Below are 23,440 nucleotides of genomic sequence, written 5' to 3' on the forward strand. Positions count from 1 at the left end.
AGTGGAAGGATTGGTGATAAAACATTGTATGTCCGAAAATCATGAACAACTTTGTAAATTATGGTACCTAAATTAAAACAAAAGAAAACAAAAAGAAGAATAGGTGTTTACTATGAATCACCACAGTGCTAGGTGTTTTGCATAAAAATTATTCTTTCCTAATAATTTTTGAAGTTCTGTTTCTTATCCTTACTTTTCAATAGCCTATATTATATTTGTAACCCACCAGAGTTCACTGAATACAAATAAGTGGATCATGGGAGGAAGTACAAGCAGAGCTCTACCATGAATCACCTGTGTTAAAGATTTGTTTCCAGGGCTGGAGTGATCACACAGCAGGTAGGGCGTTTGCCTTGCACGCAGCTGACCTGGGTTCGATTCCCAGCATCCCATATGGTCCCCTGAGCACTGCCAGGAGTAATTCCTCAGTGCATGAGCCAGGAGTAAGCCCTATGCATTGCTGGGTGTGACCCAAAAAGAAAAAAAAAATTGTTTCCTCAACTATCATGTGGGTGAGAGAGAAGTACACTAACATGTCTCTTTCTTTCTTTTTTTTATTAGTGGAAAAACACAGTTTTAACATAACTGAGTATTTCAGGAGAATAAAGGTAGAATGACAGAGATTTCCATTTTTCCTTATTAAAATAAAGTTATAGAAACAAGATGCATTAAAAATATTTGAAGATGATAAAACCATTTAATCTATAATGTAACTGCTCTTAGAACCTATATATTGCTTGCAAGGATTTTCCTCTCTCTCTCTTCAACTCTCTTTATCCCTATCTCCGAATAGAAATGATGATCTCGTATTCATCTTTATATTCAGAAAACTCTTAGTACATATTTGTCAAACTGCAAATACCTTTAAAATGCAGATACACTTTTTACACACACAAAAGAAATAAATCCAACGAATAGAGAAAATATGTCTGTTTTCATGACCTGAAACTCTAAAACACTATACAACTCAATGTAAATAAAAATTCTAAAAATAAAAATTCTAAAAATATTAAATCTAAAAAAATCTAAACGATTAATATTAAGCCATAGAAAACAAGCATATATATGTAAGAGAAAAGGAGACAGCAGTTGAAATGTGGACACCCAGGTTTCCCATTGCTATCAAGAGAGTGTACAACTTTAGACCCTCGGGTAAGTTCTAGGGCTTTCTTTCCTTATCTAAAAATTGGGTTGGAACATTAGGTCTCTCCCACCACTAATGTTCCATGATTCTTTTCTAAACCAACCCATAGGACTGTTACTCAACTTCTCTTAGACTTTTATCTTCTAAGTGGAATGCTTTGTTTTGGAAAAGTTAAAACATCTACTGCTGAGAGGAAATAGAAAGTAGAATTAGAACAGCGGGTTATAAGAAAACTTCAATGAATTAAAATCTCCGATTCCAGATGGGCTAGTATCTTTATCTTCAGAAAAGAGGTAAAATGTGTTTTCTAGACACTACAGAGAGCTACGCTTCAAACTCCTTCTAAAACAAAGTCTGTGCCTGCATTCAGGAAAGAAAGGTGATCACTGGGGACCAGCAGGGTTTCGCACTAATAAGCCAAAGCAGAGTTCAACATGGACTGGCTGAGACTACTGACTCAAGAGGAATCTGAGCAACACAAAGACCCTTGAAGTTTTGCTTGACTGAATGTTGTACCTACAAATGACCTAATGGTGCGAACTATTTGTTAAAAAATATTAAAACAGCTTCAGTTGTATTAATAGAAATATGATGAAAGACCAGTTGAAGGAAGAATCCTGTTCTCTGAACAGAGCACTGTACTTGGATTAGTATGGTGTATTACTGAAGCTAGGTTTTTGAACAAGGTATTTTAAACTTAAAAATATTGGTCAGTGGAGATATGGGAATTTGAAACTAGGTTACACAAAAATACTAGAGATAACATAATAATTAGCCAGAAGAAGGGGTAGACTAAACACTCTTTTCAAAACATCGAAGTGTATAATGCAGATAAGATATAAAATTTGTGTGTTTTCTACAACCTCTATGTAATACAATAATTACATGGAAGTTATAGAAATGGAATTTTACCTCACTTTAACAAATGGTTTGCTAATAGCTAATGCCTAAAATTCATGCAGCAGAGTGTTAAAGCAAAGTTTGCATGTCCATATTAAATATTAAAAAGGATTCATGTATTCATGGCAATTGGGCTAGATCATTTTCAGAACATCAATGTCAAGTATAACTTATAAATAAAAATTAGCTGTTTTTGTGGAGCTGATGCCCAATTCAATTAACTTAATCAATGGCTGAATAAATACCAGTACTCCTACATTATATACAAATTTTTAAAAATTAGCTGTTTAAAACTTAAGATAATTTTCTTATAGAAGAGTTTTATATATAGTCATTTGGATCAAATGTCAAACAAGTTTAATCAATCAATAATGTTTATGAAAATTTCAATTAAAAGCACACTTTTAGTTAGTTCTAATTCATGCAGAAAAAATGAAGGAAGATTATTTTGAAACATTTTGAAAGCATGGCAACCCTTAGTGATATGTTAGGAAGAAGCCAACTATTTGAATAACTTAACTGATGACCTTTCAGTTGTTATCTGTATTAACATGATTTTTTTCATCTTTTAATATTCTTTAGTTTTTGTAACACACCTGGTGGTGTGCTCAGCACTTAATCCTGGTTCTGAACTCTGGGATTACTTCTGACAGACCAGATGTGGTGCTGAGCATTGAACCTGGGTTGGCTGTGTGCAAAGCAAGTGCTCTACTCACTCAACTATTGGTCTAACCCTGAATACAAATTCTTCAGTCAAATAGGGCTAATGCCACTGTCAGTATCATAAATTGATCTAAATTAAATAACGGATAGCTTATGGTGATTAAAAATCATTATATCAAATTCCTGAGACTACTAAACTCAACAAATTTGGAGATTCCTCACTTCACTAATATATGCTTCTTCCCATTTTCAAAGATCTTCCACATAAATTATTCTACATGACACACTCAGTGATCCCATGTGGTCTGCAAGTAAGTTGTAATAGCTACATTTTTCCGAGGCTAAAATGAATCATGGGAGAGATTGCCAATGTTGCTGAAACATGATTATTTGGCTTCTCACTTAACAGAATTTCTAGAGAAAAGGAGCACATTGCTTTAAAGAATACCCAATTCCAATATGAAAATTAGAGTAAAAGTAATCCTCTAAGAGATTTTAGAATCTGCACTTAGGATCACTTGATCACTTGACATCCTGTTACTCATTGATTTGCTCGAGTGGGTGCCAGTAACAGTAATTTCCTAATTGCACTTAAGAAAACAGGTTTTATCCAAGTGGCAAGGATCACAAATATGATGCTATGCTGTCAACGTGCAGTGAGACACACCCTCTTTGATGCACTAGAACACAGTTGGTATTGGAAAAAATAATTTAGTTTATGTAGTCAGAACCTTAACTTTATCCATTATTTGGCCTTATAATTCTGTTTTCAATGTATATTTCAAGAAACAAAAAAGTAGTAAGAATGGTTGGTACCCAACATACAGTTTAGAATACATACCATGTAAACGTAAGACAAATTCAAAATTGTACACAATAGAGAAATGGAATCCACTGTAAATTTAGAGTGATGCAGAAATGAGAACCTGGATTAACGGTAGGTCCAGTGGGATAATATTCCTATTCTGCCATATAATGGCTGATAGTGGTTGAGTTAGTTATCAACTCAAAAATAAGGTATGAAATATATATATGGAACTATTGTGAGAATTATATATATATACATAGATAGATAGATAGATAGTGAAATATTGGGTGAAACTCTTTATCCAGTGGCTGACACAATAATAAACACTTAACATTTATCCTGATTATTACTCTCAGTAACTGTTCACTTGATCACTTGACATCCCGTTACTCATCTATTTGCTTGAGTGGGCACCAGTAACGTCTCCATTCATGCCTGTCACGTGCTAGTGTAGCCCAAAGGGGTCTGCTTGCTCCAGGAACACGAAGAACCACAAACCACAAATTCAGGGTCTTTATGAATTCTGACCATCTCGTAGGTGGGCGGCCACACAATCTTTTGACGTCCCATGGAATTTAGTTGGTAATGGCTCTAGTCCTGCGGTCATCTCCAAATTGCATTATGTGTTCCAGCCCATCTGATTTTTGATGCCTTGGCCAATGAGACAGCATCCCTGATTCTTGACCTTTGACGGAGGTTGGAACTCAGGATTCTTTCTCTCATTTGAGTGAAACACGATATGTCAAGCATAGCTTCTTCGATTCCTCTTTGGGAGACCCGAATAGCGTTCTCATCCTGTTTTTGTAGGACCCAGGACTCTGAGGCATATGTTAATGCAGGAAGAACAGTGAAATCAAAAAGATGTGCCCAGAGCGAGAGTTCCTTCATCCTCTTAGCTATTTCTTCAACGCTCCTGAAGGTGTTCCAAGCCACTCTCTTCCTCCTGCACAACTCAGATGCCAGGTTATTTGTCATGTTAACTTCTCCACCTAGGTACACATAACTGTTTCATTCAGAGATTCTCATTCTGTTGAGAGCAAATGTAATGTCAGGAGCGAGACCATTTCTCAAAAACATTGTTTTCGTGAGATTCAGCTATAGTCCGACTTTTCCACACTCACGGTCGAAGTTGGCCAGCATTGGTGCTGCTTGGCTAATGTTTGGTGTTATTAGAACAATGTCATCAGCAAAGAAAAGGTGGTGTAGCTGCCGACTGTCTATTTTCACTCCCATTCCTTCCCATTCCAGTCATCGCATGACATTCTCGAGGGTGGCACTGAAGAGTTTCAGTGAAATGGCATTACCCTGCCGAACCCCTCTCTTGACATCGATGATCACTTCCTTGAAGAATGGTGAGATCCTTGTAGTGAATCCATAATACAGCTCATGAAGGATCCTGATGTATTGAGTTTGAACGCCCTGTTTGGCTAGGGCTTCAATGACCGCTTCCGTCTCAACAGAATCAAAGGCCTTCCTTAAATCAATGAATGTTAGACAGAGCAGCATCTTGAACTCCTGAGAAACCTCAATGAACTTGGTTATCGTGTGGATATGGTCGATCATGCTGAATCCTTTTCGGAACCTGGCTTGCTTGCATGGTTGTCCTTCATCTAGTGTTCTGCCAATCCTATTCAGGGTGACTCAAGTGAACAGCTTGTATACGACAGACAATAGGCAGATTGAGCGATAGTTCCCAATTCTCCTTTGTTGTATGATAGTAAAGTCCTGCTGGTTTTTCATTGGGGCGGAACCTTACATTCAGGCAGGTAGCGTGTGAAGAGCTGAGTCAGTGTATTGATGAGTACTGACGGCAGGTTCTTCAGGTGTTCAGGTCTGACCTTGTCTGGGCCAGGTGCTGTTTGCTTCTTTACCAACAAAATGGCATGTTGGATTTCAGAAGGGAGAACATTGGGAATGACATATCCATCCTGCGGAATTTTGTATGTGGGCAGGTGGACATGGCTATGAAAGAGATCCAAGTAGAAGTCATGGATAATCTTCTCCATTGCCCTTCTGGAAGATGTGATAGATCCATCAGGACATCGGAGGGCACTCATCTTGGTCTTGAGTTGGTAAAGGACAGGCGGGCATTGCGAATGCTTTTCTTGGCTTCTGCCACATCTGCCAGCACTGCTGCTCTTCACTCTTTGAAGTCTTCCTTTATTGCTTCTCTGCACTGCTTTGCAAGCTTGGACATTTGCTTGCGGTTGCCTGAGGCTTGTGCCAAGCCATGTTGGTGAATAAGAAGAGTTTTCAAAGACAGGCCTCATTTTGTGGCTATCTCCCTCAGCATTCTGTGCACAATCATGGAGGTGCTGAACCAGTCGATTGTATTCTTTGTCAATGTTATCAATGACGGCATCTTCCCTTGTTTCCACAAAAGTGCCAAAGAGTTCCCAGTTGGTGGTCATTCTGGGAGTTCTCTTCTTAAACTTTGTGGCCCTTTCTCCCTGCTCCATGAAGTAGAATTTTGCATGAAGGAGCTGGTGATCCAATCCTGTTTAGAATTTTGGGACAACAGTGACATCGGTCAGGCAAAACCATTGATTGAATATGATGTGGTCAATTTTGTGTGGAACTATCCACTGGGAGACTCCCCTGTCCAATGTTTAGATTTGGCCTTCTGGCTCTGTGAGTTACCATGAATGGTCCTGGTCGACATGATGAACTCAGACAGTCTCTCTCCCTGTTCATTCCATTCTAGGACACGGGTCCTGATGTGGAGTTCTTTAACTGATCTTCTTGATCCTATCTTGGCATTAAAATCACCCACAATGATCTCGTACAAGGTGTGGTCTTCTTTATAGAACTTCTCCAGCTCCATGTAGAACTTCTCAGTTTCTCCTCCATCATAATTGGATGTTGGTGAATAGACAATGGAGATAGAAACTGCCATCAGTAATCCACATCTATTCAAGTATAATCATCTGATTTGAATTGTTAGGCATTCAAATGAATCAATGCTCATAGCCAAGTTCGTGTTGTCAAGGACACTGACACCACCGCCACCTCTTTTGTCTCATGTTCCGAGGAAGAGTTCTTCTCCAATGTCGAAAACGGTGTGATGTGATTAATGCCTTCTCTTGTCAGTCAGACCAATGATGTCATGTTTGATCTTTCATGCTTGTACCATCAGGTCCTCGATGGATGCATACGATGTCAGTGTACGTGCATTGAAAGTACAGACAGTCATTTTTGTCCTTCTTCATTTTGGCAGCTTAGTTTGGCCTTCAGATTTTATCAGCCTCTCCTTTCTCATCCTTCTTAATGCTGCCATTAAGTAACTGTTACATTTATTAAATGTCTAGTGGATGCCAGGTATTTAACAAACATATCTTTTTATAGCCTCATAATATTCTGACAAGAATGCTATTGATATCCTCTTTGCATAGATGAAGAAACTGAGGACAATTTAGCTAAGTAACTTTACCAAGTTTGTCAACCTGGTAGAATGCTGTAATCTGAACCTTTCCGACATTGGAATCATATCCAAGGATATGCCATGTATGTTTGTATGAGTATGTGAATGCATATAAAATAATATAGGCATGCTAGATATTCATATTTACATAAAGCTTAAAATATTCAGTAATATATTAGCAGTTTTTAAGAATAAAATATCAAATGTATATATAACTGAGATCTACAGTGTAAAACACAAATAAAAGTTACAATAAATTGATATAGGAGCTGGAGCGATAGCACAGCGGGTAGGGTGTTTGCCTTGCATGCGGCCGACCCAGGTTTGATTCCTAGCATCACATATGGTTCCCTGAGCACCGCCAGGGGTAATTCCTTAGTGCAGAGCCAGGAGTAACCCTTGTGCATTGCCAGGTGTGACCCAAAAAGTGAAAAAAAAATTGATATAGTTACATTCATTCTATAAAAGTCTTCATGAAATGACCACTTCTATGTAAGTTTGCAATTCTGTGCCTGTTTTCTTTTTAGACACATGCCATTTTATAAACAGAAAAATTTAAAGGAAGCAGATATAAAAACAGCACTAGAGAGGTAATGTAGGAGTTAAAACATGATTTGCATGTGCCCAACCCCATTATGATATCTGAGATCTCATGATCCCCTGAATATTGCAGGGTGCATCCATATAGGCCACTGAGCATTGTCATGGTGGCCTAGGTCATGCCTGGCACTGCATGACCTGAAAAGTCCACATCCTCAGACTCATGCATTAAAATAAAAGTTCAGGTACTAGAGGGATACCACAGTGGGTTCAATGCTTGCCTTGCATGTGGATGACCTGGGTTCAATCCCCAGAATCCCATATGGATCCCCCAAGCATAGATAGGAGTAATTCCTAAATGCAGAGCCAGGAGTAACCTCTGAGCATTGTTGGGTGTGCCCTCCCCCCAAAAAAACAAAGGTAAGACCAACAGTCTAGTTGGCTGAGAATCATAGGAGGACCTTTGGGCCACGTGAGCCCCACTTGAAAGACCCCCACCCAAAAAAAATGAGAGTAGGGGTATGCAGCTAGCAGGTGATTCTCTAAGACTAGCAGACAAAGGTACAGGATATCATAGATGAAACTTACTTCTGAAAGTGACTGAACCTTCAGGGTAAAAGATTATAAAGCACCAGATACAAATACTCACATGTACCAGAGTTGGAATGTGTGTAGGGAAGCCTGGGGTGGGAACGGGTTGGGGCTCGATAACTGCTTCCGTTGGTCCTACTCCATCTTCATCCTCACCGGGTCTCTGAGGGGTGCATCGACCAATGTCTGCATTCTTGAAGGACACGGGTTGTGCGAAGTCCATGGGGCTAATGAAAAATAATGAAACATTTTGTTCTTCTTTTCTTGATCCCTCATTCACAGACTATTGTGGAGTTTTCTAAACTAAACTTGAAGATTCTCATTGCTTCCTTATACCCATAGTTTTGGATAGTACTGATGCAACAGTGATTCATACATGCACAGACACATAATAATAGTAGCAAGGAAGTTCACTTACACAGAGTTAATGACAAGGTTCCAAATACAGCCTTCAAAAGGAGGGATGTTTCTGAGTGGAAAAGGCTGAAATTCGGATGGAGCACCCCCAACAAAAAGCTTTTTAACTTCAACGGCTTGTTCTGTTGTCAGTTCTTGCGTGTGGCTTCTATCTTCATCCACTTGAACAGTCAAGACTCTGATAAAACATTGAAAATAAAGAAGTTCCAAAATGCAACTCTTAATATGTTCAGAAATGAAGCTCTCTGTTGCGCCCTCATCCCTTTCTCTTCACTTTTAGTGAGCCATGCCATGATAATTGGAAACTTTACAATTGAACAAAAGATAATGTTTCTCAGAATCTTATCCTCCTTAAGATGGATCTTGCCTCCCTCATTAACTCTCCTCAAGTTTACTGAAATGGGCAAATGGTGTAGCTGCCACATTAGCCTTTGGTGGAGTTGATGACAATGGTCCACAATCCAACGCATGAGACTGTAGAAGCTTCTGTGCTGTTTAGTAATGTCTAATGGTACAAGGCTCAATGGGTTTAGCACAGCATGGGGTCACATTTTGTTTTGCTCTTTATTTCTGGGTTTGTGCTAGTAATTATCTTCCTGCTAGGGGACAAACTGTACTCTGGAGAGCTTAGACTGCAGGAATCAACAGTGAACACTTAACAACATTTTAGAAAGAATGTAACTGCCGATTTTGAACAGGAGAACCAAGCAAGAACACCATGATAATTATTCCTGGCAATGATTTTCCTTGGTGTCTGTTTCATTAATTTTCCTAATCTGCTTATGAGAAATATCTCACACATGAGTAATCGAGGACCTCATACTACTTATTCTCAACAATTCTTGGATTGTAGGGTGATGATCTGAAGGAGACAAAGAGTTCTGATGATGAGAATGATGAAAGGCCTTTTTCTCCCACTTATTCCAGAAGCAGGTTTTGAGTGTCAGTTCTAAGAGTTACCATAAGATTATTAGTCATACGTATTAGTCACTAGCCTGAGGATTATGAAAGAATTACTGAAAACTCACTTCTTATCTGGGGAGAAAAATCAACATACTTATGTGAGAAACCCAGTTCTAAAACACCATCTTACTTGATTTTATAAAAAGGAAAAAAAGATCTACTCATAAAATTAAAGGTAATGAGCCCAGCCAAGGGACAGAGGCAATGAGATGACTGAGTAATCAGTCCATTTTGGAATAAATCAAAGGGATAGGATGGAGAAAATGATTTTGTTGTGGCTCAAAATGAACAATGGGTTCAAGAGTTAAAAGAGGAGAAGCAAAGATCTAATTTCAAAGTAGAAGATATGAAGAAATCACACACATATATTCTCCAGTTCTGGGAGAACATGTTCATGAAAATTCAGAGATTCAGCCTCATCACTAAGATCTTTGTATTTTTTTTCAGGGCTTATGTTCTATGGAAAAAAAAATCAGAACAAGAAGGGCAATACCATGTGAATCTACTTATTTTCAGAATAAAAATAAAAGCAACTCACTGATATAAAGAACTGACTGGTAGTTGTCAGAGGTATAGGAAGGAGGTGAAATAGGTGAAATTCCAACATACATCTTAAATTACTGATCTAATTTCATTATCTTTAGTTTAATGTTCTACCTGTATGAGAAATACTGTCACAGAAGTGACAACTTTCAAGCATGTGCATCTAGGCAAGACTCTTATCTGTCCAGTTAGAACTCTTGGCCACTTTGGTGGGCTCCAGAAGAAGGAAGAGAAGGCAAAGAAGTCATAGAATTCAGAGAAAGTACAAATTTCCAGTTATAATATAAATAAGTCAAAGAATGGAATGCTACAGCACAGTGACCATGTTAATAATCCTGTATGTTATGTTTTAATGATGCCAATTAGATATTCAAAGTTTTCATCATAGGAAATAATTGTATTAAGTGTGGTGATGTATAACTAAGATTTGTGATGATTGATTTTTTATATCAAGAAATACTGAATCATTATGTTTACCAGAAAGTAATCAATGCAAGTCATCTAAAAATATAGCCTGATAGTGAACTATATCTGAATACATATAACATAAATAAATATTCAAAAAGTTTGTTTTATGAGACATTTAGAATACCACTTTGGGATATCACTGAGAACTGCTCTCTTAGAGAATGTTTTTTCATCATTATAATGAGATGGTTTAAGAGAAAACATTATTTGAAGACCTGCTGCATGCCACACAGTGAAAAATGTTAATTAAGAATTTGTACTGAGCTCTATTACTTAATAAGGGCACTGTGAGAAGGCTATTGCAAAATTTGTTTTAATTTGCGTTTTGGGTCACACCCAGCTCAGGAGTTAATCCTGACTCTGTGCTCAGGAATTACTCCTGGCGGTGCTTGGGGGACCATATGGGATGGTGGGAATTGAACCCGGGTTGGCCAGTGCAAGGCAAATGCCCTACCAGCTGTACTACTGCTCCGGTCCTGACCATTGCTGAATTTTGCTCATTTTCACACTCTAGTAATGACAAATTTGGGTAATAAATCTAGTTCTTTTGTTAAAAGGAACATTATCAGCATGCCATTTTAATTCTGGTGTGATCTCTGCTAAGTATCTATTTAACAGGTTTTTACTGAAAAACACTGTGTATAAAAGCACCACAAATAAACTTCATATTATCTTTAGCATGGTGATAGTATAATTATTTTTATAATAATCTAAGTTATTTGATTTTTGGAATTTAATAATTTAACATTTCATTATGTACATTCTCTTATTTGTTTGGAATATTGCTTTAAATTTTTTTCTCTAAACTATCACCTATGGAATTGTATAACATGGAAAAATATATTAAAATGAGTAAATACACTGACATTTATAATTCACCTGAGAAAAATCTGAAAGATATTTTTATTGCACATACTTTAGATTATAAGGAAGAAATATTTGGGTTGTAGTAATAATTGGTTATTATAATCATATAATACATAATATATAATTATATATATTATAATTAGTTGTAGTAATAATTAGAGCGATAGCACAGTGGCAGGGCGTTTGCCTTGTGTGCAGCCAGCCCAGCCGAGCCAGGTTAAATTCCTCCATCCCTCTTGGAGAGCCCGTCAAGCTACTAAGAGTATCTTGCCTGCGCAGCAAAGCCTGGCAAGCTACCCGTGATGTATTCGGTATGCCAAACACAGTAACAACAAGTCTCAAACTGGAGATGTTACTGGGCCTGCTTGGGCAAATAGATGAACAATGGGAGGACAGTGACTGTGACAGTAGTAATAACTGTAGCACTGTCCTCCCATTGTTCATCGGTTTGCTCGAGCGGGCACCAGTAATGTCTCCATTGTGAGATATGTTGCTACTGTTTTTGGCATAACGGATATGTTACAGGGAGCTTTCCAGGCTTTGCTATGCAGGTGAGATGCTCTTAGTAGATTGCCAGTCTCTCTGAGAGGGGACGGAGGAATTGAACCCAGGTTGGCCACATGCAAGGCAAATGCCCTACCTGCTAATTCATGATTCTAAATCATGAGTCAACCTCTAAATCCCAATATATATTTCAAATTCCTGATCTAATATCATGGAGTCTAGATTAATTTTCTAACTGTATGAAAAATACTGCCACAGAAGTGACAACTTACAAGCTGGTTTATCTAGGTAATACTCTTAGTGTTTGATATTTATGTCCAGTGAGAACTCCCGGCCACTTCGATGGACTCCAAAAGAAGTAAGAGAAGGCAAAGGAGTCACAGAAGTCAGGGGAGGAGCTGCAGCAATAGCATGGTGGGTAGGGCGCTTGCCTTGCACGCAACTGACCCGGGTTCAGTTTCCAGCATCCCATATGGTCCCCCAAGCACCACCAGGAGTAATTCCTGAATGCAGAGCCAGGAGTAACCCCTGTACATGGCCGGGTGTGAACCAAAAAATAAAAACAAAACAAAAACAAGCAAAAAAGAAGTCAGGGGACCAAGAGTGTCATGGAATTAGATTTCAAAGTGACTATGGTGAGATTGCAGAGAAGCAGGAGTAGACAGAAGAGAGAAAGAAGAAGGGGGATAAAGAGCAGCAGAGAGGTAGAAGGTAATTACGGAGTAAAAGCCTGTGGATTTTTTTGAGATGGTATTGAAAAATCATAGTAGCCAGGATATTAGGAAAATAAATGGTAATTGACACTTATGGCCTGAAAACATCAGGCAAAAAGAAATACAAGGCTCTCATAATTAATATAAACACATAAATATTTGAGGTCACAAAGAAATATTAGAATAAGTAGTTGGTGAATTCAGATGAAGGTGTTAAAGTCACGCATCTCTGTTACTAAATCCTGACTCATGGACTAACAATGTGATTTTGACTTAATATTCCCTTATCTGTGATGAAAGGATATAAATACAGATCTCACATACATTTAGAATGAATGAAGGATATAATCTTCGTGTTTTACACAGAGCGTGCCAGAGAATAGGTCTATAAAACATTTAAAAATGTTTCTGGATGTTCTGAGTTAGGGTCATTAAAGATCTCTGGTTAATCAGTTCATTGTAGCCCTTAAAGGATTGGTGAGGGCTTTTTAACCTTAGAATGCTGAATAAGACACTGTTGTAACAAATATATTCTTGTTCTGCCATAACTACACTCTAATATGTCCAATACATTATCCTTTAATTAACAGTGAATGGCAAAACTGTTTGTTTATATGGCCAATTAACTGAATGACCAGTTTTCAGTGATGTACTCTTCACTGAGCTTAATCAAATAAAGGTTGGATTGATGGCCAACAGCTGTGCATTTGGCATAATAAAATGCCCTTCTTAAAGAAACACCTGTTAAAAGGACACCTTTGTATATAATATCACAACTGGGAACATCAGCATTCTTTGACTATAAAATAATATTTTTCAGATAATTTTGTCAACTATATTCCTCAATTCTGCACTTGCTTATTGAAATTGTCTAAAGACTTTAAAAATGTTTTCCACCAATGAGGAGAATTAAAGTGTGGCAAGAGACCAGGAATTTAGAAATCTAGAAGACATTTAAATTCTGTATCCTACAGCATTTCTTTTAAATTCAAAAGAAAAAAAATGACTACATTTCTCATCAGAGACCATGATTGAAATATCTATCAGATTAGTAAGATTTTTTAGACTGTCCAAATATTGATCTTTCATTTGTCTTAATCATGGTTTCTAAACCTCTTAGAAGACACTCTGCAAGAATGTTTAGTATTAATTCAGTCCACAAGCTAATACTCTATATCATAAGAAAAGAATCCAAGGAAAGCTTTAACACTTACTTAGAAGATAAGACATTTTCATTACATATCTACGCAAGTCATGGTTTACTCATACAAGGGAATAGTTTTAAAATGTGAGTCTTTAATTTGAGAAGAGTATTTGCTTTTTTGAGTAATCACCACATGTATATTGCAGTTGTACTTAAAATATTTTCTGAGCTTGGAAGTTTCATCAAATTTGATTTCTAAATTTTTTTGTTTTTGTTTTACTAGATTCTCAGCACAATAAATAGAATAAACAATTGGATTATTGGTTTGGAGGTTGAAATCTCTGGGCTTCTCGTTTCCTCTATTTGTCCTTCTGAACTAATTACCACTCTGAGTTGGATTACAATATTTTAATGAAAACATACAAATAATTCTCCAAGTAGAAAGACCTACCATTATAAATTCTAATAATACCAGGATGTGACAGAGGGACAAGAGTGGACCATTTGCTGGTGCTGGGTACAGTCACTTTGTACATCGCTATGATAAACATGAATGCGATTATAACCACATTTCCTTAACTAAAACTTAAAAAAAAAATTAAGTCCTACAACATTTTGGAGAAACGAGAAAGCAGTTTAGAACACTCTGCCAGCTCATTCAGAGTTCTGGAGGAGCCCGGAAGGAGGTGGCCTCCTCCGGTCCTCCTCTTTACTCTGTCCCTCACACGGCTGCTCTGCAGGGATGCAGCACACTGGAGAGGGGGCAGGGACCAAGTGTGTTCAGTAGGTCCCACAGCTGCTGCCACCCTCTGGATCAGTAACAAGCTTCTAAGCAGCTGCTGTAAGTGCTTGGAAACCTGAATGAAAAAGCAGCTGCCAAAGGCTGCTACCTCCAGCTGAGCTATTCTGTGCCTCTCGCTATGTGCATACATTATCTGGGAAGAGGATATTTGAGAGGGCTAGACGGAGGGGTCTTTCATATCTATAGCTTCAGAAGAGGTGTTCGGGTTTCCCAAAGATAAAGAGGAGAGCTGCATAGGGTTGAAAAAAATCTGAAGAACTGGACACCAAAGGGCCAAGGTAAATGGGTTTTCTAAAGTAAAAAAATGTAAAGAATGAATTAAGTTACCCCACAGTTTTGCAATGCATTGTATATCTATGCACACAAAGGTGCTGTCAGAGACTAAATGCTAGCAAAGGAAGTTCATGTTAGTTATGACAGTAAGTACTCTAGGGCTATTGTTACCCTCTGGTTCTCTCTACATGAACAGAATGTTCTCTCCCGTCGTGAAACAGACTCGGCTCTGGTTTGATGACAATTTTCCTCATTGTTCGCGCCCCCGTGGAGAGATGTACTTCCAGGCGGCCCTTGTTCAGGAATATCGCATAATAGGCCTGCAATAGCAAATGGTGATGCAAGATTAAAGAGGAGTCTGATTTATGACTTCACATTAGAGTTTGCCTGACCAAACTGCAGATTCATTCTCTCTGAGATCTTACCTGAGAAGTTAAGCTCATTTTCTAAAACAGAGTATTTAAAGTCACTGGAGAGATCTCTTTAATCACTGACCATTTTTCGCTTGTTAGATCATGTGGAAAATGGATGGAGTAATACGGCGGGCTCTTACAGAGCACATTTGTGCTGCTGGAGGTAACAGCTGCACTGGCATGGGGCTTCAACCTCCCAAAGGCCATCAGAAAACAAAGGGTGTCGACAAAACTCTTCTCCCTTGCAGTCACAAGTGGAGAGCCTGCTTCTAGAAATCAGATCTGACACTCAACCTCTTGGCATTTTTAATGTTTAGATTTCAGGTTGTTTTCTGAGCTAGTAGAATGGATCACGATCATCAGCATATAACTTGTCTCCCACATTTGGAAAGAAGGAAGACATTTTTTTTAATTCACAAACATGCCTGCTTTCTTCTTGCTCCTGTTTCTATAGTAACCAGTGTGGTTTTGAGATCAGATGATGAACCCTGGAGAGCTTGAATGCATCCTTCTCTCCAAAGCTGATGCCATGTGTGCTTCCTTTCTTGTGGAACAGGGAGTACCTGCTCACAAGCTCACTGAGGCTTCCAGAATGTTGGAGAAGGTTTTAGTCAAACACCAGAGTTCCAGATTATTAAATAAATCTTCTACACAGCAGCATGTCCGAAACAAAATGTCCAAAGGACCTGCAGGATTCGTGCTGAGAGTCCATTAAAGGGGCATCAGAAAACCACTCAGATCATTAAAAAATTTTAGTTGACTGCTTGACGTTGCAAACCCCTTTTGCAGAACAGAATCATGAATAATCCTAGGGGTATCAACATTGTTCACTTTGAAAAAAAAAAGCCCATTTAACAAGCATGATTCTAACCCACACATGGGCTTTTTAATGTCATTTCTTCTTTCAGATAATATTTATGATGAGATTTTACAAACCAGATACTCATTAACATGAAAAGATTAAACATGAGCAAGTCATTTATAATTTAATTTGTATTAGCATACTTAATATTTTTCATTTTCATTTTTTAAGAGGATCATGTTCTGTTTAAGGATGCTCCTGAAAGCTGGTTATTCAAGAACATACACTGAAGAGGAAAAATTTGGATAAGGTGGTGCTTACTTATAAGACAACAGTCGAGGAAATAAATATCCTTTCTTTGTAAGAATCTGTCTCAGAGTTTTTACTCTGTAGTCTTAAATGCACATATAGCTTGAATGATGAGGATAAATCTGTGTTTAAAGTCACACTTGTAAAAATTCCATTAATTGGCCCATGGCAGTCTAAATACTTTCTACAAATCCTTTCACTTAGAAAAACCATAAATGAGAAAATTATTTAAAAACAGATGTTTGGATGTATTGTAGGAATATCAGGGCAGCAAAGCATTATGGTGTTAGATCTGGGTAACTAAGAACTGCTCTATTTCAACAAAACTAAACTGTTTTGAGAAAGAACCAGTGCGCCCAGGAGTTTCTCCAAGTTTCATGACTAGGGTGATACCTTGGAGGTGCTTGAGACAGCATGTGGCTGGAACCCAGGTCTCCAGCTCATCCCATCAACTTCTTGCTCTGGTTCAACATAGCTTTACAGAGAATGAAATGACTAAGGGTATTAGCACTGAAGTTCACTGTCATACAGAGAGTGTATAGAATTTATTTTAAGGTCATCAGTGAGACTGAGCATACACTGTAGTCTCTGCCTAGTTGGTTGGATTCTATTTGTTTTTTTCTTCTCCAGTTCTGTTTTCTGCTCTTCTCTATAATCAGAGAGGGTGGAGTGGGTTAGGCATAACAGACTGTACTACACAATACATCTAAATTCAAATTTAAATTTAAGTGGCCTAGGTTGTATATACCTAGATCTAATAAAACACTAAATTGAGAGGCAAACAATTAATATAATTTGAATGTATTTAATTTTTTATTTTGAATATTAATATGTTAAACTTATGTGAAAAAACAGTATAGTGAATTTGCCTATAACTGACTTATTTGAATAACTAGCATGCATGAAAGAAATGGGCATTTTTGATTAGTGAGTTATGATGATAATGATAGAGAATAATATAAATATACACTATAAAGAGCAATCTAGTGCTTTTATAATACAGCAGCTTCACGTACATATTAGAGAAATTGTATTATTGAGCAAATTTGAGGATACCTGTCCTGTTTGCCTTCTTTTTCGCTTAAAGGTCCCTCCACTCCCCAGAAGAATGATGCCAGACTCATTCCGAGTGCTGAAGGACAAGTTGATTTCTGTTCCTACATCAATGGCAACAGGGGAGAGTTCCACAAATCCAGGCTTCAGGAAACTCACTGTGTAAATATTCTGTGAGTAAGAAGAAAGAGGAGAAGAAAACATTAGACATAAAAAGTTCAACAAATGGGGCTGGAGCAATAGCACAGAGTTGCACACGGCTGACCCAGGTTCTACTCCCAGCATCCCATATGGTTCCCTGAGCACCGCCAGGAGTAATTCTTGAGTGCAGAGCCAGGAGTAACCCCTGTGCATTGCTGGGTGTGACCCAAAAAGAAAAAAAAATTCAAAGAATTTCTCTATCTCACCCCATTTCCCAATATGCTCAGTGGCACAATCATATATTGTGTTTTTAGAAAGTATGAAAACCCAGTTGCATAGAGAATTGAAGAAAAACTGAAGAGATTGTTTTCAGAAATAACCCTGAATATTTTGAGCAGTTTGCACTGATAAAAGCTTAGACCTCTTTCCTAGTCTAGTACTTTGGATTTGAAATTTAGGTATTTATAGGGAAATTCACAGAGAAAATTTTCTTTTACTCTGTTTTCTTGCTAAATCTCCTTCGAAGACACTCCAATTTATCCCTTGGATATTTTCTGTCATTATTTTTTTTTGTATTTTACAGATGAGTAATTCCATGGTCTGTGTCTATATCCTTTCACATGAATGGGCTAAGATGTGCATTCCTAGCACATGTATAAATACACTCCAGGTGTGTTTTTAATTAATGTAAATCTAACTATCAAAACCAAATAAAATCATTCCTTATTTCACTAATAAAAAAAAAATTAAAAAAATCATTCCTTGTTCAGTATTTATCTCAAAAAGAAAATAACATTGTTTTCCTTGATATACTAAAATGAAAATGGCAACATTTTAAATACTAATACATGAAAAAGGGGAAGCAAAAGTGACTTCTATCAAAAAGCTGTGTAGAGCACGTAGCTTTTAGTAAATCATTTATGTATGCATAGTTACTTTATCTTTTGCAATTATTTCTTCTTCCTATCTTTGTCTCTGTATTTAACTAAATAATGGTTAGCAAATACAACTGTATCTTCTTATCCCCCCGAGTATATATGTAAGAGAACAATCATCAGTAAACCTAGATTTCATCATCAATTTTAATGAGAGGACTTTCCAATTAATAAATATACTAGAATTACCTTAAGCAAGACCTTTAGAATGCCTAATATAGTCACTTAAAAGTTCTGTAATTTTCTTGAGTAAAAGCAAGGAATCTTAATACAGAATATATTTTTTTCTACAGTGTTTCAAGTCCTGTTAAGTGACACATGTGCTGTAAAATCTATGATCTATTTTCTACTCCAATATCAAACATAGGCTTTAGAACTATTCATATAAAATGACTGTAGATATTTCCAATATATCCATGTCAAATTTGTGAATCATATTTTAGTTTCAAAATAATTCCTGGCTATTGAAAAGCACTTTATAGAATTATCATTTCTGTACATACATACATTTTCTGGACAGTTTCATATCATGTCTATATTTTTGGCATGTGATGAGAAGTAAGCTTTAGAAGAGTCAATCAGTTAAAAAAATCTAGTATGGATCCTTAACATTTTAGTTCTGTATTTTCTACTTTTCTACTTATCCCACAGCTTCTGAGGGAATCCAACTCAGGATATCTATAACTGAGTTCAAATTGAAATCTGGAATTATAAAATAATTAAGTTCCTGAAAGTTGGGTTCTAGGTTCTCTTTCAGAAACATGGATCAGTGGTAAGTTCACTATTTACATTTTTCTCAATCTTCCATTACTCCCTTGAGTACTAGAGTAATGCTCTAAAACAATTGCGAATTGGATATACCAGCTACAATAAATAGTTGTGTCATTTCAGGATAATTGAGAATTAATAAATATGATACATTTAATATTTTATGCCTCTGGGAGTGCCCGGCAAGATACCAAGAGTATCCTGCACACACGGGCAGAGCCTGGCAAGCTCCCCATGGCATATTCAATATGCCAAATACAGCAACAACAACAGGTCTCATTCCCCTGACCCTGACAGAGCTTTTAATCATTGGGAAAACACAAGTAAGAAGAATCTGCTAAAATCTCAGGGCTGGAAGGAATAGAGATGTTACTGGCACCCACTCAAGTAATTTGACGATCAAAGGAATGACAGTGACAATGATATTTAATATTTTATTCAAATAATTTTCTTGCTTTAGAATTACCATAAATCCTCACTAACATCTACAGATGATTGTTGACTTGGGCTGGTAGATATTTTAAGACAGCAAAGTTGTAACCTGGGTTTCATTTTCTGCGTCAGCCCCATTGAGGAATATGCCAGAGAAATCTGGGGGGTATAGAACTGCTTTGGCAACAAAGGAAAGACACTGAGGATATCTGATTACAAGGGACTTTGAAGTCCTGTCAACATCATATTTTTGAGGATGGTTTTTAGTCTATGGCATTAAATGGATTTGACTTCATCTGTAGGCAAAATCTTATTTACTAATGATTACAGTGTGGAGTATTACTTTTTATTTGTATAAACTTAAATACAATAAAGGTTTCTAATAATGATGAAAACATACAATGCATGAAAAGGAAATAAATGTAAAAATATTAAACAGCTGGAAAAAGGAAAAGAAAGAAAAAGAGAATCACAAAAAAGATTAATATTAAAAATACCCATTCTGAAGGGCTAGTCATGTGAGAAAGTCATTTGCAACTTTGAGTCTTTATAAACTAGTTCCTAAATTCAGTCACAGCTGTAAGTTAAAAAAGTTCTTCAGTCTTGCTATTTATGCATAACTAAAGCTCTGACTAGTGGGAATTTAAGTTAAATACATAAGAAACTGGTCCCTCTAAGAGCACCAAAGCTAAGGAAGTGAATTCTGATACAAATGCATTTAGGAAGTTCTTAAAAACAGACAAACCTCGAGAGAACATCCTTTAGTAATGCCAACATAATCAGGGCTGCTGAGTATATTATAAGGTGTTCTTGAAATTTCAATATCTCTGAGGCAGCCAGAATATTTCTTCAGACTTACTTCTGGTCTGTTGAACACAAAAGCAATGGTGTTAGAAAAATGAAATAGAGCAAATGTCCTTGACTATTAGAAGCAAGTTATAGGAAGCATATTGACATACACAGGCCACTATGTGTGTTTCAAGCTGTGTATAAGTGCAAACGTTAGCCTGGAAACTATGCATTTTTTTTCTTTTTTTAAAAAAATGATCACACCAATTAATTCAGAATTTCAGCACAAGTAGAGGAATGTACTGACTTCTTAATTAGATTTTAAATTGCTTAATGAAATGTCCCAATGGAGGGAAAATAATAGGTATAGGTAGCACCGTCAAACTCTGTACTGAAAAATAATTAAATGAAATCTTGTTCAGAGTTCAGGGGAAAAAGATCTGGAGACCCACTTAAAAAAAACATTAAAAACAATTCAATAAGCCCTTGAAATTTTAGTTTTATTTATTTTTTGTTTTGTTTTGGGGCACACCTGGGGGTGCTCAGGGCTTAGTTTTGGCTCTGCTCTCCGGGATCTTCCGGCAGGTTTGGGAGACTGTGTGTGGTTCTGAAGATTAAACCTTGGTCAACTATGTGCAAAGCAAGTGCCCTACCCTCTGTACTACTGATCTGGTCCCTGGATGTTTACTTGTAAATAGTCAAGAAAAGAGGCCGCTTATACTAGCCCACAGAATGTATTCAGTGGAGAAGAGCTAGCAGGATGTCTATATGAGGGTACATCTTTAGAATAATTCAGGGCTGTCCTGTTAAAATTTTCTGAGATGGTGAAAACACTCTGCTCTACATCATCCAAATCAATAGTTACTAGCCCGCATAATGATTGCCACTTGGTATGTAGCTTTTGAAAACACAAGTAACCGAACATTTGTTGTTGTTTAATTTGATTTAATTTCAAGATATTTTTTCCTTTAGTGTGTCATACCTGGTGATGCACAGGGTTTTGCACTCAGGAATTAGTCCCGGCAGTGCTCAGAGGACCATATGCGATGCTGGGAACTGAACCCGGGTCGGCCACATGCAAGGGAAACACCCTACCCACTGTGCTATCACTATAGCCCCTAATTTGAAGTTAAATGGCTCCTGTGGCTAGTGCTACCATATTAAATAGCACAGGTCTATGGTGATAGAAAAAGTAAAACTTTTTTTTTTTAGCATTAGGAAGCATCTGTAGATGCTATCCAATAGATATAAAACATTAGACTTATTGGGACAATGATTAACTTTCTGATTGTTCTGTGGTGCCAGAATTTTATTTTATTTTTTTATTTTACTATAAAACTCATGTCATGAGGTGGAAAAAATAGTCTGACCCTGGTCATGTGAATCACATGATTTATGTCACTTCAGGTATTGGTTTGTGTTTTATCTATTCTTTGGGATTGTTTTTTTTTGGATCACTTTCATTTATCCCTAAGTTATACTTCTAATCACTCAGTTAGTTGGAGAACATGAAAAACTAATGGATGAAGGAAGGATCTTGCTTACATTTTTTTTTTGCATGAAGTGATATAAATGAGAGAATTTCACTTACAATGTTACAATGTTAAGTGTTTATCTATATTATATACACAAATATGTGTATGTATTAACACAGCAGGTAGGGCAATTGCCTTGCATGCTGCTGACCGAGGAGTGATTCCTCTGTCCCTCTAGGAGAGCCTGGCAAGCTACCGAGAGTATCCCCCTTCATAGCAGAGCCTGGCAAGCTCTCCGTGGCATATTCAATATGCCAAAAACAGTAACAACAAGTCTCACAATGGATACATTACTGGTGCCTGCTCAAGCAAATTGATGAACAACAGGAGGACAGTGCTATAGTGCTACATCATGCTTGTTGCTTAGAGGACCATATAGTACCAAGGATTGAAAACCCCTTGAGCTCCAGCATGCAAGAGATAATACTATCTCCCTACCTTTACTTCTATATATTAAAGGAGAAAAGTATATTTATGAAAATTTTATTTTGAAAAATTAACTAGTTTATTTATTTTGTTTTGGGGCCATACGTAGTGGTGTCCCTGGCCTATTCCTGGCTCAGTGCTTGGGGATCATTTTTGGGAGGGCTTGCAGGACCTGATTGTACCTGGGTTGGTCACATGCAAGATAAGCTGGAAAGTGCCCTGTCCACTGTACTATCTCTCTTGCCTCTTATGAAAATTTAAAAAGTCTTGGAAATCATGAAAATCACTGTCACGAGTTATAAAGTTCATTGTTCCACAGAATTACAAAGAACCATTTGATTTAACAAGTTCAATGCTATGACAATCCCAAGAGAAGTAATCACATACGGTGATCAGAATCCTAATGGAAACTACAGGTCTCTGTTTTCTCTATTTGCCTCCAAGGCGAAATTGAAAGCTACACAGTGTCATTACAGAGCTTGATTAGCATATATTTCCATGGGAAGTCAGCCTTTGCCTTTTAACCATCTGAGCAAATAGCATGAATGACCACATAAGAGCATTGTGCTAAAACAATAGGGTTATTTTTTCTGCATTTTCACTTCTTCATGGTCTAATTTTTATATTAAATGACTGGTCTTGAATCCCTTCAACTTATTTTCTTTCAATAAATTTTTCACAGTGAGGTGGTGAAATAGCAAAACACTAGGCATTAGTGCTAGTCAGAGGCCACCAGCCTTGAACACATTGGGGGCTGAATCAGCCATTTACAGTGGCCTTCTACTCAGAGCTTTCATGAAAATTCTTGTCCTCAACTAAGAACTTAAATATTCCTAAAAAGCTAGGAGACTGTAAAAATGTCCTTACCATTAATGTCAATGCTTGTTTTAAATATAGCATTTTCTCAAATTTATTTTATCTGACTCAAAGTTAACTGTAAATAAACATAGCAATGAATCAGCAGCTTTGCTAAGAGGTACAAAGGCCATGTAAATGATCACATATCTGCAGGTTTGCACAAAGCAACAAGGCTGTAGTAAGCACTTGGGCACACACAAATTGATTGGTCAGCAAAT

The 23,440-nt window shown here is 37.2% G+C and overlaps 1 protein-coding gene across 1 annotated transcript in view; it reads right to left on the reverse strand.

Annotated features, from left to right (window-relative positions):
- Positions 1–23,440, reverse strand: part of LAMA2 (laminin subunit alpha 2) — a 647,398-nt gene that overhangs the window by 20,526 nt on the left and 603,432 nt on the right. The window contains exons 54-58 of the mRNA XM_056126014.1: positions 20,360–20,480; positions 17,342–17,509; positions 14,933–15,081; positions 8,486–8,662; positions 8,126–8,294 (exon numbers count right to left, since the gene is read on the reverse strand). Of these exons, the coding sequence (XP_055981989.1) occupies positions 8,126–8,294; positions 8,486–8,662; positions 14,933–15,081; positions 17,342–17,509; positions 20,360–20,480 (784 nt within the window). The remainder of the gene's footprint in view (positions 1–8,125; positions 8,295–8,485; positions 8,663–14,932; positions 15,082–17,341; positions 17,510–20,359; positions 20,481–23,440) is intronic.

The sequence above is a fragment of the Sorex fumeus genome, unplaced genomic scaffold, assembly GCF_029834395.1.
Source record: "Sorex fumeus unplaced genomic scaffold, SorFum_2.1 ptg000061l, whole genome shotgun sequence".
Taxonomy (NCBI): Eukaryota; Metazoa; Chordata; class Mammalia; order Eulipotyphla; family Soricidae; genus Sorex; species Sorex fumeus.